General features: G+C 45.6%; 1 protein-coding gene across 8 annotated transcripts in view; it reads right to left on the reverse strand.

Moving 5' to 3' along the window:
- Positions 1-15585, reverse strand: part of ryr2a (ryanodine receptor 2a (cardiac)) — a 162603-nt gene extending 147018 nt beyond the window's left edge. For all 8 annotated transcript variants that reach the window (XR_004763988.1, XM_035404659.1, XM_035404655.1 and 5 more), the window contains exon 1: positions 15446-15585. Coding sequence is in view for 7 of the 8 variants with exons in the window: in XM_035404659.1 (XP_035260550.1) it covers positions 15446-15493 (48 nt within the window). In the remaining variant the exon portion in view is untranslated. The remainder of the gene's footprint in view (positions 1-15445) is intronic.
- Positions 15586-15767: the final 182 nt, after the last annotated feature.

The raw sequence follows: 15767 nt of genomic DNA on the forward strand, positions 1-15767 counted from the left end.
CCATTCTCTTTCTGTAAACCGGACACCCAATAGCCAGAGGTGGAAAGTCCAGGTTCAGAAAGTAAAAGTCCTCCCCGGTATTTAGTTCCAATCACCTGAATTTGCTAATTAGCGCAATTCTTAAGCCAGGAGCTAGAACTAATTAGTGAAATCAGCTGGCTGAGTTCATGGGTGGAAGAAACACATAGCAGGACTTTCTGACCCCTGGACTTTCCACCTCTGCCAATAATTCGTACCAACTCTCAACATCGGCTTTTATGTTAGGCAGCTTTGCAATGGGTCCAACCGTTTATGATTCCAGCATTTTTTATTCAATCTTCAGTCAAATATCCTACAGCCCAGAACACCCTGCCAGAGCTACTGTTTGTTCAAAGCTTTGTTACTGCTATTGAAAAGCGGTTTCTTTTGATCATTTACTCTGGATTAACACAGTCTATGTGGAGACTAGTTTGCTTGCTGGTCATTTGGAGTGCTTGGTGTCCTCTGTCAGAATGTGATGTGTCCTTTGTGAACAGGGCAGAGGTCAGAGAGTCCTAGCGAGGGCACCACTGCCAGATGGTGCACTTTTCTGATGACCTCCCATATGTAAGACTGAGTCACTGCACACCACATGGGCATCAGTCCACTTTCCAACCAGCCATACTTCCCTCTTTTCTCCAATCCTCTCTTCTCCCTTTCATCTGCACTCTCCCCACTCTCCTCCCTCTCATCTGTCCCTCTCTTACATTTCCAGCTCCAGTTCTCGACCACACACCTCCTCTGGTCTCGTCTCCCTCTCCTCTCCCTCCCTCGTTCCCCTCCCTCTCCCACACGTCCTCTCTTCTCCCTGCCATGTTCTCTCTGTTCCCTCCCTCCTCCATCTCTCAACTCTCCTTCCCTTGTTCTGTTTCTACCCCCTACATAGAGAGATGACAGAGCTACTCACTGGCTGCACAAATCCACACATCGGCCAACCAGCGTAATTAATGTAGCACTCACTGTTCCAAGCACCATAGTGTACTTTAATAAACAAAAACAAAATCCATTCATATTCCCAAACACTAACATGTAGTAGTCTATTTTGCTGCTGTTCAGTAAAATTAAGAAAGGTCTAGCTACAGTAACATAGAGCTAACTCCCTTAGATAGGCAACTTTCTAAATTGTCTATGCAGCATCTGGAGTTTTTCTAACACTATTTCAGTTTTAGTGCATGTTTTTGACTGGCCCAGGCATTTTTTTGTGCATGTAATGAAGGATATTTCAGATATTTCTTACAATCTGCTGGCTTCACAATGGCCGGGGCAGGGGCATCAATGGATTTGAGTTTTAAAGCAAGAAAATACACTTCTAGTAAATCCTAAGCAGCTTGTACAGCTTTAAGAACCGGCATGGTTTTTATTTCCGTACTAGATGCAAATATTTGGCACATGGCGAATATTTTCTCACTTCCAAAGAGTATGGAATGGCTAATCTAACCATGCAAACCTACCCCCTCACTCCTGTTGGACAGTGTACTGTTTAACATGTAGGCCTACTGTACCACACAGTGTCCAAGTCTGTGTGGGCTGGGTAAATTGCATGCCTTCCTGTGGAGTAAGAGGAAATTGATATTATGTAATGTCAAAAGCTAAAAAAAACAGAAGTGCCCAAAAGTGTTGTTATTCAACAGCTTGGAAAAAATGGGAATCTCCTGAAGTAGAGGTGCTGTTAACACGTGTAAGGAAACATACCCCAACGTGTCCTACACTCCCCATCTCATCTCTGGCATCAGAATTGCCATAGGTTATACCATGTCCTTCCACCATACACACATGGGCCACCATCTCAACTTCACCCTCTGCTCCTACAGTACATCATCCACGCATAAACCAGCATCAGAATCAACCTGTGCCTCCACCAACCACATATTATCAGAACCAGCACCCCACTCTGCCCCTTCAGGATTCACCCAGATACCGGAAGTGTGCTCCAGTACCACCCAAAGGCAGCAACTCCCTGCTTGAACACCAGGACACAATGTCCTCCAGACAGACCAATGGGAATGCAGCTCAATCAGCTCGACTCCGGCTCAGGGCCCCACTCCAACGGCACTCCCAGGCTCCAACAATTCCCTCTCTCTGATATGGGCATGAAAGCGGGCGCGGGCCTCCGCTTGACCGCACCACCCAGGCAGGGACCGTGCACCACGCTGTCCGCTCCTGACCATGAGGAATGGGTCCTGATTAAACAACCGGCACTGCGGGAAGCAGCCTGCCTTCAGATAAGGGCTGGGGACATCACAGAGCCGCCCCCTCCCTCCCTCCTTAACTCTGCCCCTCAGCGAACACGGGTCGACCGTGAGCTGGGGGAGAAGCCCAGGACGTCTATTTAACTTAAGAGCCAAACCGGAACAGAATTCACATTCTCACCATGACGTGTTCCGTATATCACTCTCACAGTCGAGATTAAACATCACTGTCGTCTTTTTGATACATTCTGTGCGGTGCTACTTTGGAGACAGACACGTTATGGCATATTCGAGGGGTTAGCCACATAGCTGCCATGGTCTTTGTGCCAATATATGAAAAGGTCTTTCATAAACAGACAAGATGTCGACCTCTTGGGAACAGAGCGAAACTTCGCAAATTGGCTGTTGCACTGAGGGCAGACATTTTATTATCACTTAAGCCCACATAATCAGTGTAAAAGACATTTGCATCAGAGACCCAAGTGAAATTTAATGAAATTTGGAAACGTTTTTAATGGAGATGGCTATTTTGTGGACAGGAGAGATTTTGTAATGTCAAAGGCCAGGGTTGCAGTGATTTCTGTCCATCCAGTGCAGGGCTTGGATAGGAATCCAGTAGCAACTGGTTCTTGTTGTCTTCTAATTTCTGTTATTACTATCTGTTTATCATTTCTGCTCAAATGGCATGCAGTCAGACCTGAGTCATACATCACACAATCGACTCACAAGACATGTTATCAGTGAATTCCAATACACTTTTGACAGGAAAAAAAAAAAACTCACAGATGCCAAGCCCAGCTGCTCATCCTCACAAAGATGGAGGTTCAGTATTTATGTTCGTAATAGTTAGGCTACCTGTTGCTGTCTTGCTGTAATGAATTCCACCCCCTTTTCCCATGTTTAGGGGCTTATTTCAATGTGTCCACATTGAATGCATGGTCACTGATTGTGGGCAGCATCAGCCTAAATTTATGAGCCCACAATCCTGGACACCAAAATCTGAAACAGACCTTGAACCTCAACAGAATTTATGACGGACACAGATCATGAAAATATGCCAAGTGGGAAACAACTGGACTCTCACAGCTAACATGCTGATTCATACACAACAGTCACCCAACAGCACACGAACACAAAAGTGACTGTGCTTCAAATCCGTCTCGCCGAAAAGACCTGGAGCAAATCGTACCGTACGAGCTGAACCACTAAAAACTTTGAAAGGTTAACTGGAAAATTTGAGATAAGACAGAGGAAACAAAAGAGCTCCTGAGGAAAACGCCCATGCACTCACGAAGGCAGATCATGGGCCTAAATCATGATTTTAAAGTCTCAGCATCCTTTCAGGTGCACTCCATAAATACCCCAGCAAATGTCAGTGAAGAACAAGGCTAGGCCTCAGGGCTTATTATTCGCTACTGGCTTAATCCACAACCACAGGTGGCAATGGCCGGCCAGAGTAGAACTGACACTAGTCACCCTGAACTTTGCATCTCTTTCTGCTGTACTGTATCCTGAGAACTTACAGGCATCCTTCAGCTTTTGCTGAGGCGTACATTGGGCTTAGGCCTTGTAGGATGATGGCTGTGGAAGAAGTATCCTTTTTTGTCTTTACGCGCACCAAATCTACAAGGTATTTATAGCTGGTATCTGATAACTAAAACCAAAACCCCGTGTTTATTCCAGCACTCATTATCTTCCTACAGTCATGCCATATCAGGACCATCACTGTCCTGTCAGGGATTATTTCTCACAGGGTATCTAAAGAAAAGGGCACATGTGGTAATGCTAATTTATAAACTGGTGGCTGCAGCATAATCCTGCTTCATCCCGGTAATCCCCTTTAAATGCAGATCGGCTACCGCGCTGTAACGTGGTGTTATGCAGATGCACAGTAAATAAAATAGCGCTTCACCCAGCAATGCCCTTCTGAAAAATTCTTATCACTCTGGATCCAATTTTCCAAACAATTAACTCCCCTAAATGAAAGATAAAGTCTCTCACATACATATATATAAAATCTTGCTGGATTGATGCAGAAGACCCTGGCAGAGATCAGTCTGCCAGGCCCTCACCCTCCCTCTCTAATAGAGAGCAGGGGGTTCTGAGCTAGGCAATGCCTCCTCGTTGCTCTCTGTTGCTGCCGCCTCTTGTCTACACACCGGAACGTTCCGTTAAAATCAATCAGATTACGTAAGAGCACTGCAGAGCGGCCTGAAGCTGCTGAGGAGAACAGCGCCACCGAAAAAACCGACCCAGCCGTCTCCGGTCTCTTCCCGTCGTGCCCGTGTCCGCTTTCAAAGCCGGTCAGCCGTTCTTTCTGCGAGAGGGGGGGGGGGGGCGAGGGGTGGGGGTACGGAGGGGGCATTAGAACCCACAGTGGGACTGGGGTGTTTGATATCCATCTTCCTGTAGTCTTCAGCAGAGCTCAAGCTCCTCGCCTTCCTGCTGCTCTGCGGCTCGTGTTCGGAATGCGATCGCCAATGTTTAGATCATTCCTTCTCCCGTTACATATTCCAATATCCCACTTCCTCTTTTTTCTGTCAAAGGGGGGCATTTGATCCTCCAGCAGGGAGATTTTCATTAAAACTGACAATGAGCTCACCCACAGAGAAAATTTTTAAAATGTCAGGAATTCTGTGACTGGTACTACACAAGAGTTACATAACGCCGCCATGCGAACAAACTTCTGTGTCAACCAATATGCAGTAAGAGGGTGTGCCATGTCACCATTCATGTCCTAGGAGACATGACATCATACAGCAATGGTTTTCCATGCTAGAGCCTTATGGAGGGTAACACAGTGTGTACTGTAGTTCATGTACTGTAAGCAGGCACAGTTCTGGCTTTTCTGCTGCCCTAGGCAAGATTGCAAGGTTTGAGGCGGGGGGCTGTTTGGGGGGTTTGGGATGGATCACCGACTCTCATACCGCCAACTATCATGGATGCAACGCATGGCTTTTTTCCCCTTTGTTGGCACCCCCTCAGACAAGTGGCACCATAGGGGACCGCCCTTGCTGCCTATGCCAAGAACCGACCCTGTCTGTTAGGCCCACACAGAAAGTGCTGCCAAGCATGAGAAGACAAAATAATGAGGACCTCCTGAGATTCCACCATCAAAAGTAAAGCACAGAGGGTGGGGGTTAGGACTGAACAGGCTGCTAGGCCTCCCACTGTTTCTAAACAAACACGGATATCAATCTGAAAGGACAGGCCCGTGTCCAGCTGAGACATTTGAATCAATGGCAGATTGATCCCTGCCTCGTGCTCAACGTCCCGACCTTCAGCCTTTCCAACTCCGTGAATTAACCATCAAGACCCCAGAGTCCACTGCCTGTGTTATGTATTAAGTAAAAGAGGTAGTTCACCTTCTGAATTTTGAAATATTATTTTGGTTTTAGCGAACATCATCAATTAGCCAGCTTTTGTGTGGAATGAAGGAAATGTTACATATACAGACGTTTTTGATGACCAGCTGGCTTGCCCATGGCTAGTATGGCACCATTCAGGGGGTTTGTACAGCCTTTCAGTCTCTCAAATTTAGACCAGCTCTGCAATGGCTCCACAGCCACCTGATAGTTCTGACTGATTAGCCAAGGGCTAAAAGAGAAAATCTCTGCGCATACAGATTGTCCTTTAAGGAGCCCTAAGCACCAGTGATTTTGACAAATGGCTGATTTTCCTGGATTCAGACCTGAACAGCCCGACGCATCACACATTTGCTAAGCCTCGTTGTCTGTGAACAGACAGCGAATGAATGATGAAGGTTCTGTCGCACGTTGCCGGGGGACGGGGCCAGACGCAGTGAACATGGCTGCAATCACAAATCGATAATTACTACACAGAGGAAAACAAGCAATTGACGTGTCGGGCTTGACGGCCACCCGATGCCGTGACTTAACTGCAAATGCAGACGCCCCGTGAACCACCCTGTCACCTCCTGGGGTACGTCGCTTGATTGGTGACACCCACATTATCATACCAAAACCAAAAAAGTTGATTTTAAATGCTTCCATTTTTTAGCGAGACACGCAGAGCACAAGGAAATATTAGCATATATACATATATATATTTCAGTCCTCAGCTCTCCAAATAGAAATTAGCAATGAATTCATGATAATGGCAAAATGTGACAGCAATCTGGCAGACTCCAGCTGAGTCATTTCTCACTCAAAGTGTAAACCCTTTTAATATATCTCAAAGACCTGGAATTTTCCAGAATGGTGGAGGAGGAGGGAAAACATTATATACATTATATCAAGGGATGCATTCTATTGTGTGAATTGTAAGGAACATCTAAAAACATCTAAATGAGTTACAGAAATATACTTTCACTAATTCATTAATGAAATTAATGAATTTCATTACTACTCTTCTTCCGAAGACGTTCCTCCTCCTTCCTCTCTCTTTCCCGTCTGGACTGGGACAGGAACACCTGTTTCCTACCTGAGGCATAGGCTGGCTGTCAGTGAATGGCATTTCCTCAGAACGCCGCTGGACCCTCCTCCACAGTCATCAACGTCTCGCTCCGGGTCTCGCAGTTTAAGACGTCTCAAATGGCTGTCGCGCGAGCCCCGGTCAGACCGCGTAAGGGCGCGATCTCTCTCCGTCCCCCAGGCAGAGCATCTTTTAGGGAGGGGGCCCACTGGGCGATGCGGGTTTACCGCCGGCACTTCCTCCCCTGGCACAGCAGCATTCAAACCCCCCTGCGCCGACAGAAGAGACGGGTAGCGCAGAGACGCCCGCCTCGTGGAGCTAACAGATGCCCGACCGCAACGCTTCCTACTCACAAAAGAAAATGTCCGCCCGTTCTTCTTTTGCTTCCCGTCCTTTGATTGGCACTTTGGAAACTAAAGAGACTCAAATTCAAGCTTCGGGCCAGTGTCCCTCCCAAGCATTCTTGGACCCCAAATTTTTTTTTCACAGCCAACACATGAACATCATGCCACCGCACGGATAGGGTCTTCTCAGTGTTTCCACACCTATCACCGAACCTGCAGCAGAAAAGGTCAGACCGTTTCCACTGTCTCTTATTCAGCATGTCCAGCTCTCTTCAATCAATGACAAAAGGTCACGTTCAAAGCTTGTCGCGCTTCAAAGGGAAACACACAGGGAATTTCTCCTCTGTTTCCCACTGAGGTGCTGTCGTCTAGACCCCCCCCCCCCCTCTCCACCCACACCAGAGGTGACTGCGGCATACTCTGCTCAGTCTCCTTCGTAGACCTCAGGCTAAGTCACAGGCACCTACATGCACACCAGAATACGGAGGCAGAAGCTAAGAACCAACCCAGCACATCAGCGAGAATGAGCTCGCCCAAGACACCCAAGAATCGATGCTCGACGTCCCGCATCGCACCTTCCATTTACAGCCAACGGCGCGGGCGGCGATTAACTCTCCGCCACAGTCAAAACTGCACCAGACATTAATTATGAATCACGCGCTCACGGTCGCCTCATTGTTCTCAGAGCGCTACGCTCCAGACTGCATTCGCGGGCTTCTACCTAACCGAACCGGTGACGTGTTCAGAAGATTTCCGCGTTTGATTTCTTTTGAAGCCTGTGTGAAAGGGAAGAAGGTACAGTGGCGCACTGAAAAAAAACCACAGGAAACCGATTCCACTGGCCGTCACTGCTCAAAATGGAGCTGGCCACTGCAGGAGGTTCCTGGATTAATAACGTATATATAACCTTGCCTTACTATGATAGCTTAAGGCATTTGGACAAACCAGCCAAACGCAATCACTAGATTCTCTTTTTTTTAAATGTACAGCAAAGCAGCTCAGATACCTTGTTGAAGGGTACAACTGCAGTGTGTCGCCCTGGATTCAGCTCTGAAACCCTCCAGACACATGCCTAGAGCCCTAATAGTTATACTGCACTGCACCTATGAAGAAACTCCCTTTGAAGGCCAAAAGGAGACCAGCTGCAACAGGAAAGAGTTAAGAATCACTCATATTACACCACAAGGAGAAAAGCAGTGTTCATTTTTATACACAGCTTATGAATGACTTGAAAAAAAGTCACCTAAACTGAACTTTAACTTCTAGCCAAAGGCAGGACGGAGAAGAAAAAAAGGCTTGTTGACATTTCCATTTTCCGACCAAGGAGAACCCACCGCACATTCGATCTGCTTGTTGGTTTGGTAGTATGACATCATCCTTCTTTAATATCCTGAGAGAGCCTGCCTATGCCCTCGGTCGCTCGGACGTGTTGGGGAAAGCGAGCTTACAGGGGAATGAGCAGAGGTTCAGGGGTGTGTTGTGTTCCCTCAGTGGTCCCTGTGGTATCTTGGTAAGCCTTCCAGTTCAACATTGCATGCTGGAAACTAATGGGGACATCCAGACACCAGGGAGGGTGCTATTGTGCTCGTGAGAGAGAGAGCAAGATATCTCCTGATAGCAAGACTCAATAAACTTCAGCCAGAATAAGACAACGCAGGCCAGACCCCAGGCTAGCAGTCACATCTCATCCCACAACTTGGGAGGCAGGGCCTGGTTACTTTACAGGCTGTGTGAGCCCAGCTGCCCCTGCAGAACCTGTATTCAACAATGAATTAACGGTCCCTTCATGGAGGTGACCACATTACAGCATCTTGCAGTATCCTATGACAGGATAGACAGCCTTATAAGTCTCGGTTGTCACAATCTTTTTTTTTTTTTGGTCGCATGCAATGCAAAGCATGTTTGATGTTCATTTGTATTTCTGTGGGTCCAGCAGGTTGTGAGACCTGGTGAGTTACTGAACAGCCTAAAATCTATGGTGGCCCACTCTCACCTGAGTGGGCTTCTTCAATGGCTGAACTGGGCTGAGAGAAGATGACTTCACAAGTGAGAGCAGCCACACGGCCTTCGTAAAGGAGTACTCAGCGCAGTGCTTAAGGAGGAGTCTTTCATAAAATACGTACCTGCACGGTAACCCCGTACTTATGTAGCGGTCCACAAGGGGATCCAGTGCTTGCAAAGTGCACCCTGTGTCGCTTTGATTGTACCCACTGCCTCTCAGCATGGCAATCACCATTACAGAAAAGGGCTCGGGGCAATGGCCCAGCAATGGACTCGCCTCCAGGTCACAGGGTGCTCATTGTATACCCAAGCTGATGTAAGCCACGTTATCGAGGATAAAATCTTCTTGACACCTTCATCCCTCCTACTCTATTCTCCCACGCCTCCCATTCTGAAAGATCCTTCACCACTTGCACTAGAGCGCTAAAGCTTTAAACTCAAAGAAAATATTTGAACATTTCTAACAAGCAACACACTTGAGCACTCAGTAAAAAAAAAAAAAAAAAAGGAAAAACACATCATTATGAACTATTATGACAAAGATCCATCAATGCATTAACGTGTTTTGTTTATTTTCTTTCTTTTGGGTCCATTTATCTCAATCCTAATAGTTTACAGACGTGAGGGGAAAAACCAGTATGATAAAGTATTATGACTTAATTTGTGCAGACAGAAAAAAAGCCCTTTGCAGTGGCATTTGGGGTGATGCAGAGAGTGTGCCCTGTGCTTTGAATATGCTGTTTAAATACCCTATAAGACAGCTGGCAAAATATGTAATACAATTAATGATCATATTACACATGGTTGATGCGATATCCCAAGTTTTGGTTTAGTTTTTATCAAGTGCCATGTGGATAGTAAGCAAAGTGAGAAGTGAGAGAAACAGAGCAGACAGTGTGAGAGAGCCCTATGTGAACAATGAAGCAGGAAAGAAGCCATTATAATTTGTTCGAACCCTTGTATTTGACTCCTCCTATATTCTCCTAAGACCATGCAATTCATTTCTGTCAACTGTACGAGGCATGAGTCTCTGGTCTTATTCTCAAAAACCATATATTCCACTATTCTGAAACCTACACAACAAGTGATATTCAATAAGAGATAAACAGGCCTAATATTTTAATAAATATATAAAAAATAACATTGAAAATTAAAATATTTTCAGTGCAACATGCTTTTGTCATCAAAGGCACTTGTATTATGTCAAAAATAGCAGGGGGGAAAAAAAAAAACTTATTTCAGCTGGGTCCCAGAAGGACAAACTTTTTTTGTAAATTTGGAATTTTTGATCTAATTTTTTATGAGCTAGGGCTACGTGTTTTGCCTGGATCTCTGCTTTTGTGAAAAAATGCTTTGTCTGCTTGTTCCCTAACCCCCTCCAGAGTCTGAGCAGCCTCAAGAACGAGCTTCCCACACCTGAGGGATGACTGTCACCCCTTTCAACCACCTCCAGGTAACCATAGCACCCAAAGTCCCCTCCCGGACCCCTGTCGAAACGTGCGTTACAGTATACTGTCCTTCAAAATGGATCCCACAGTTAGCACCTCCATTCCATAGAACATAAGCACAAAACTTGCCGTAAAAAGAGCAAAAGCGAGTTAGGGCCACATTTGATTTGCCCACATCATCTTAACACTCTCTTCCCACACAAATGCTCATAGATAAATGAACTAGCTGGGTGTGATTTGTAGAGGAGTGAGAGACTATTGGATCCTTCAAGCCCAAACTTGACACAGTTATAGATTCACTCCAGATAACAGGAAAAGGGACAAATAAAGTGGGTGGAAGAGAAGAAGGCTGTTCTTCTGTTCATATACTGTATGTAAGCAATGAAAATTTGGGAATTTAATTATCAGATGTTGTCAGATCTAGAAAGCTGTTTGTATGGAAGTGATCCTCCAGAACCTGTGTTGTAGTTCAGCTAAGGTAGAAGATCACAATCAGACACGCCTCCACAACCTGTGCTGTAGTTCAGCTAAGGTAGAAGACCACAGTCAGACACGCCTCCACAACCTGTGCTGTAGTTCAGCTAAGGTAGAAGACCACAGTCAGACACGCCTCCACAACCTGTGCTGTAGTTCAGCTAAGGTAGACCACAGTCAGATGACATACACTGTCCTTCCCATGGGAAACATTCAGTGCTCTGTCTCAATTGAGCAGTCAGCTGTCATCCGACACGCTGCAGTGTCAAAGCAGAGCAAAAGTGCAGCGGAACTTCGCGCAGCTGATGCCTTCTGACACGTTGACGGATGCTCCTGTCCACGTTAGTCTCACAGTCTCTCCCTCCCCCCGACACCACGGCAAAGCTTGCATGTGAAGCTTTAAATGCATAACCGCCGTCCTCCCCCCCCCCCCCCCCCCCACACCCCAACCCCCACTCCACCCCAGCCCTCGCGCATGAGCACGCCGAGATTTGGGACCGGTGCCGGTGTTGTACGAGGCGCGCGACAGAGGGAGAGACACGGCAATTGTGTTCCTACAACGGCGATAGATCAAAGTCACGCCGCAGAGGATGTGCTCAGCAGCCCAGGCTCCTACTGTAGGTCCACGCTGCTCTTAATTACAAAGTAAATCAGGGAGCCACTGCAGCGCGTCCTCGCCGCCGACTCTATTAAGGAAACAGAAATCCCTTGCACAGCCTTAGCACGCTGGCTGCTACGGGCCTGCTGAAGTAGCAAGTAAAAGAGAATTGTAAATTGTGTCCATGCTAGGGTTGCTAAAATGCACTGCTTTAGCCACGGAGTATGCATGCGTTGTGATTTGACAGACAGTGGGTAGGGGGGTGGGGGGGGTGGGGAGGGAGGCATTTTGTTTTTCTAAAACGCTTTGACAAAATTGTCATGCTAAATTCTGTCATGCTAAAAAAAAAAAAAGCTGTTTGAATTATTGAGTCCTTGAAAGAGGTGGGCCTAGTTTGTGTATTTGAGAGAAAGAAAGAGAGTGACAGAAGGAAAAAATCACCGTGAGAGAACAGTCTGTGTGTGTGTGTGTGTTAGAGAAAGAGAGAGAGAGAGAGAGAACTTTCTAGCACCTAAATGCAAGGTATTTATTTCTGCCCTCTGATACAAACAGTTCTACATCCATCCATACGCTGCATGCAGCTAGAACATTGAGGCCCCTTTTCTCCTTATGTCTTATTCATTCCACTGCTGTGCAATAACTGAGCTTCCAAAGCCAGCAGCTCTGTCAATGGGCCCCAGGCACTCATGTTATTCTGGGCCCCAACAAAGTCTGCATGTACCCACCACTGTGAAAACGAACCTCACGTGAATCGGCCACTTCCACGCAGGTTAGGAAGGAAGGTTGCAGCAGGACAGGCCGTATAATCGTCGTCTTGACAGCAGAGCTAAAGAAACGGCTAAAAACCGAGAAAAGGTTTTTAGCTTCGCGCATAAGTTACGGTACAGCGGACAACCAAGTGCGGTCATGCCAGCTTTAGGCGACAGGCAGGGGCTGAATGTCCATCCCTGTTCCAGACCGCTGACCCTTGGGGGGGGGGGGGATCGCTGTCCGCACATTCACCAGCCACACGGACCCACGGAGGCGGCGACATATTGAAAATGAAGAGCGCTAAAGACAATGTTTATGTAACCGGGAGGGATCTCATTAAACATTAATGCGCCGGAGAGAGAGATCTCTGCTGAAATGGAGAAAGGACGTCGCCCGAATGCGGTGGTGTGGCAGACCGGCTTCCCTCGCTACCGCCTCGGCACTGCATTACAGATATCAGCATTTCCACAGGGCTGCACCGTGAGAAAAAAAATTAATAAATAAAAAAAACGCCTAACAACCAGCTCACAGTGGAGTCCCAAACAAAAACAATAGAAAAAAACAACAAGGCACACATCACATAAGCTAAAGGTTAATATGGGCTTTTATGTGCAGCAAATGGGTAAACATTGTCTTGATGCTTGTTGATGATTGTTCAGTATTTCTATCTAGTTCGTCACTTCCATATGTATGCCAGTAGATCTGAAGATTTTCCATCGTTCCATAGCGTGCCACTCTACAAGTTCATACCATCACATATATCTTGACAACCACAATAACACATCTCAATGCAATTCCAAAAAAAAATTCCAAAATGAAAGCCAAAACATCTTAAAATATTATAAATCAATAGTGTTAGGCCCGGAAACATGTATTTCAACAATGTTTACAGAGAACAGTTTGAACAGTTGTGGCCCAAACCCCCATCCTAAATAACAGACATGATGTTTTCTGCCAGCTGTATATTGTACGTCACATCTTATCATTACTTGTCACTGATGCCCTGACCCAAGATGACTTGAATACTGTCATTTGAAAATAATAACAAGCACAACCAAAAAGTATTGAAAGCAAGTTTGGCGCTAGTGCTACCAGTAAAACAAACGTGTGTTTACTACCATTAGGCTTATTTCTATATAGAACTAAAATTATGTACCAAGACGGTAACCAGGTGTAATTCAGAAACAGTCATAGTCCAAGAACCATATTGAAATCTCTCAAATAATTTACCTTGCATTATCTACACGACGTGGTGGTTGTTTTTGTTTTTAAGTTTAAACAAACAAATAAACTGCGTTACTACAAGATTACTACAAATAAAAAGCAGCTAAACGGTTGTATTTGGACAGCGTTGCTCAAGGTCATGTCATAGCGCGTGGCAGTGAGGGTGCTTTGTGGAAAATCCCGCGAGAGGGCACTAGGACAGCCAAATATTCAGGGCCAAAAACCTCTGGCTCCCTGTGGTCCACGCATCACAATGCCTGACTTCACTAGGCAATATCCAGCACAAAGATATCGACCACTCCAGAATATATATTTTATGGAAGCACCGTATCCTGAGCGGAAAACAGTGGCAACTGACAATCGATTATTAATCCTTAGGGACTTCCTACCAGACCAGACCAAGCATGACTTAATTAATAAAGCACCGGGAAACATGTATGTTAGGCTACTGTAGGCATTCGTGCAGCCGATTAGATCTCCATAAATGCATGTAAGATATAAAAAGCATAGGCTAATAAGAAAAAGAAGAAGAACAACAACCATTTTTGGACATTTTACGCATTGTTATGCATTTCATAACCTTATTAATTTATTTATTTATTTAGGGTATGATATCTAAATCTGTGTTGAAAAGCAAAACGATATCAATCAGCCCGAAGAAATACAACACACGTAGCATATTTGTTTGTTACAGCAAGTCAAATTTAGTGTTGTCATGAACGTAAACCGAGTCAATCAGTTATTAATTCACATTGAAATTCTGCATTGGGATAATGCTGCAGGTGGTGCTGGTGCTGGTGCCTGTGTGTGTTGTTGGGGTGGTGAGGGGAGGGTGATACAAAATGACTAATGCTATTTGGACCAATTTTATTAGCATGCTGAAACCGGCTTTAAAGCTATGACAGATATCCCTAATATATTAAATGGGATACATATGATATTTTGACGAACAAATTGCGCTGCTTTATTTTTAAAAAATAATTTAAAAAAACATTGACCTGGAGCACGTTTAAATAAATCAAAGAAAATACTATTTGCATCTCGTTAAAAAATTCTCAGAAGGATTAATAAATTTCTTGTCTCAAAAAAGAACAGATAATACATCCGGTTTGAAAAATACGCTCATGTGTTCAATAAAAATGCATATGCCAGGATTAAAAGGTTTACAAATACGCGATTATAAAATAGCCTACATGTGCAAATAGCCTACGTGTGCGTTAAACCATTGCATAGCATGTGCAAATACACCTATACTATATTGCGTCGATATGTTAGAATTGATAGAGGGTTTAGCAACACTTTTCCTGTAAATGGCAAGCAGTGAGATTCCTTCCGAGGTTTGCGGGTTGACGGCGCAGCCCACACTCACTAGCCTATCTGCAGTATAGACTTGGCTTGCAGGGACGCTCCGTGTCATGTAAAGCGTGGATGGAGCTAGCGAGTGTCACAACTCATACAGTGGTCATACACCGCGCGCGTCTGTACCCTCGTCCTCAGGTAACTGTTATTCTGGTCCAAAAGCTCGCCGGCAGCGCATAAACGCTAAACGAAAATCAAATTACAAATCCTGGGCATCAATGCCGCAAACTATAAATACAGGTTTCAGCATCACCGACTTGCACATCCCTTTGCGACAAAACGGAGGTCTGTGCTGGAAGACAATGATCGTAGCATTAACAGGTTTTCATAGCCTACAGATGGTTAAGACTGTGTCCGCTGGAAATGCAGTGTCATAACAGTCAAACGTTTCCATTCCAAGTTGCGCAAATGTATCCAGCAGTATTTCACGCTATTGAGGAATAGGCTAGCTGGGTGTCATGTAAAATACACTGCAGCTCACGGTAACTCCCATTAGCGACTTGCACCAAGCCAAACTCGGATACGACGGGGACAAAACCCATGGTGCTGCTGTCTACAGCCACTGTCAATTCTCCAACAGAATTATTTCAAATCGCTTGTACTTACAGTTCGTAAGAACTGGATTTCATCCTCGCCTTCTCCCCCTTCAGCCATGGTTACCCGTGGTTAAGACAGCTGGACGGAGAGTTGTGGAGGCGGCAGCAGGTTGAATGCTGTAGCGATGTAGCGAATGTCTCCCAATGCATTCTCATTGGACGGCCAGTATACCCAAAGGGAGGAGTTCGTCAGGTATGCCGCTAAATCCACTGTCGTACGCACTGCTCCTCCTACTGGACAGTATAAACTTCACACTGTAGCAGCCAAGGATGGCCAATCTTATCCGAAAAGGGACGATGGTGGTGCAGATTTTTTTGTTTTAGTCCAGCAC

This window comes from Anguilla anguilla, chromosome 2 (assembly GCF_013347855.1).
Source record: "Anguilla anguilla isolate fAngAng1 chromosome 2, fAngAng1.pri, whole genome shotgun sequence".
NCBI lineage: Eukaryota > Metazoa > Chordata > Actinopteri > Anguilliformes > Anguillidae > Anguilla > Anguilla anguilla.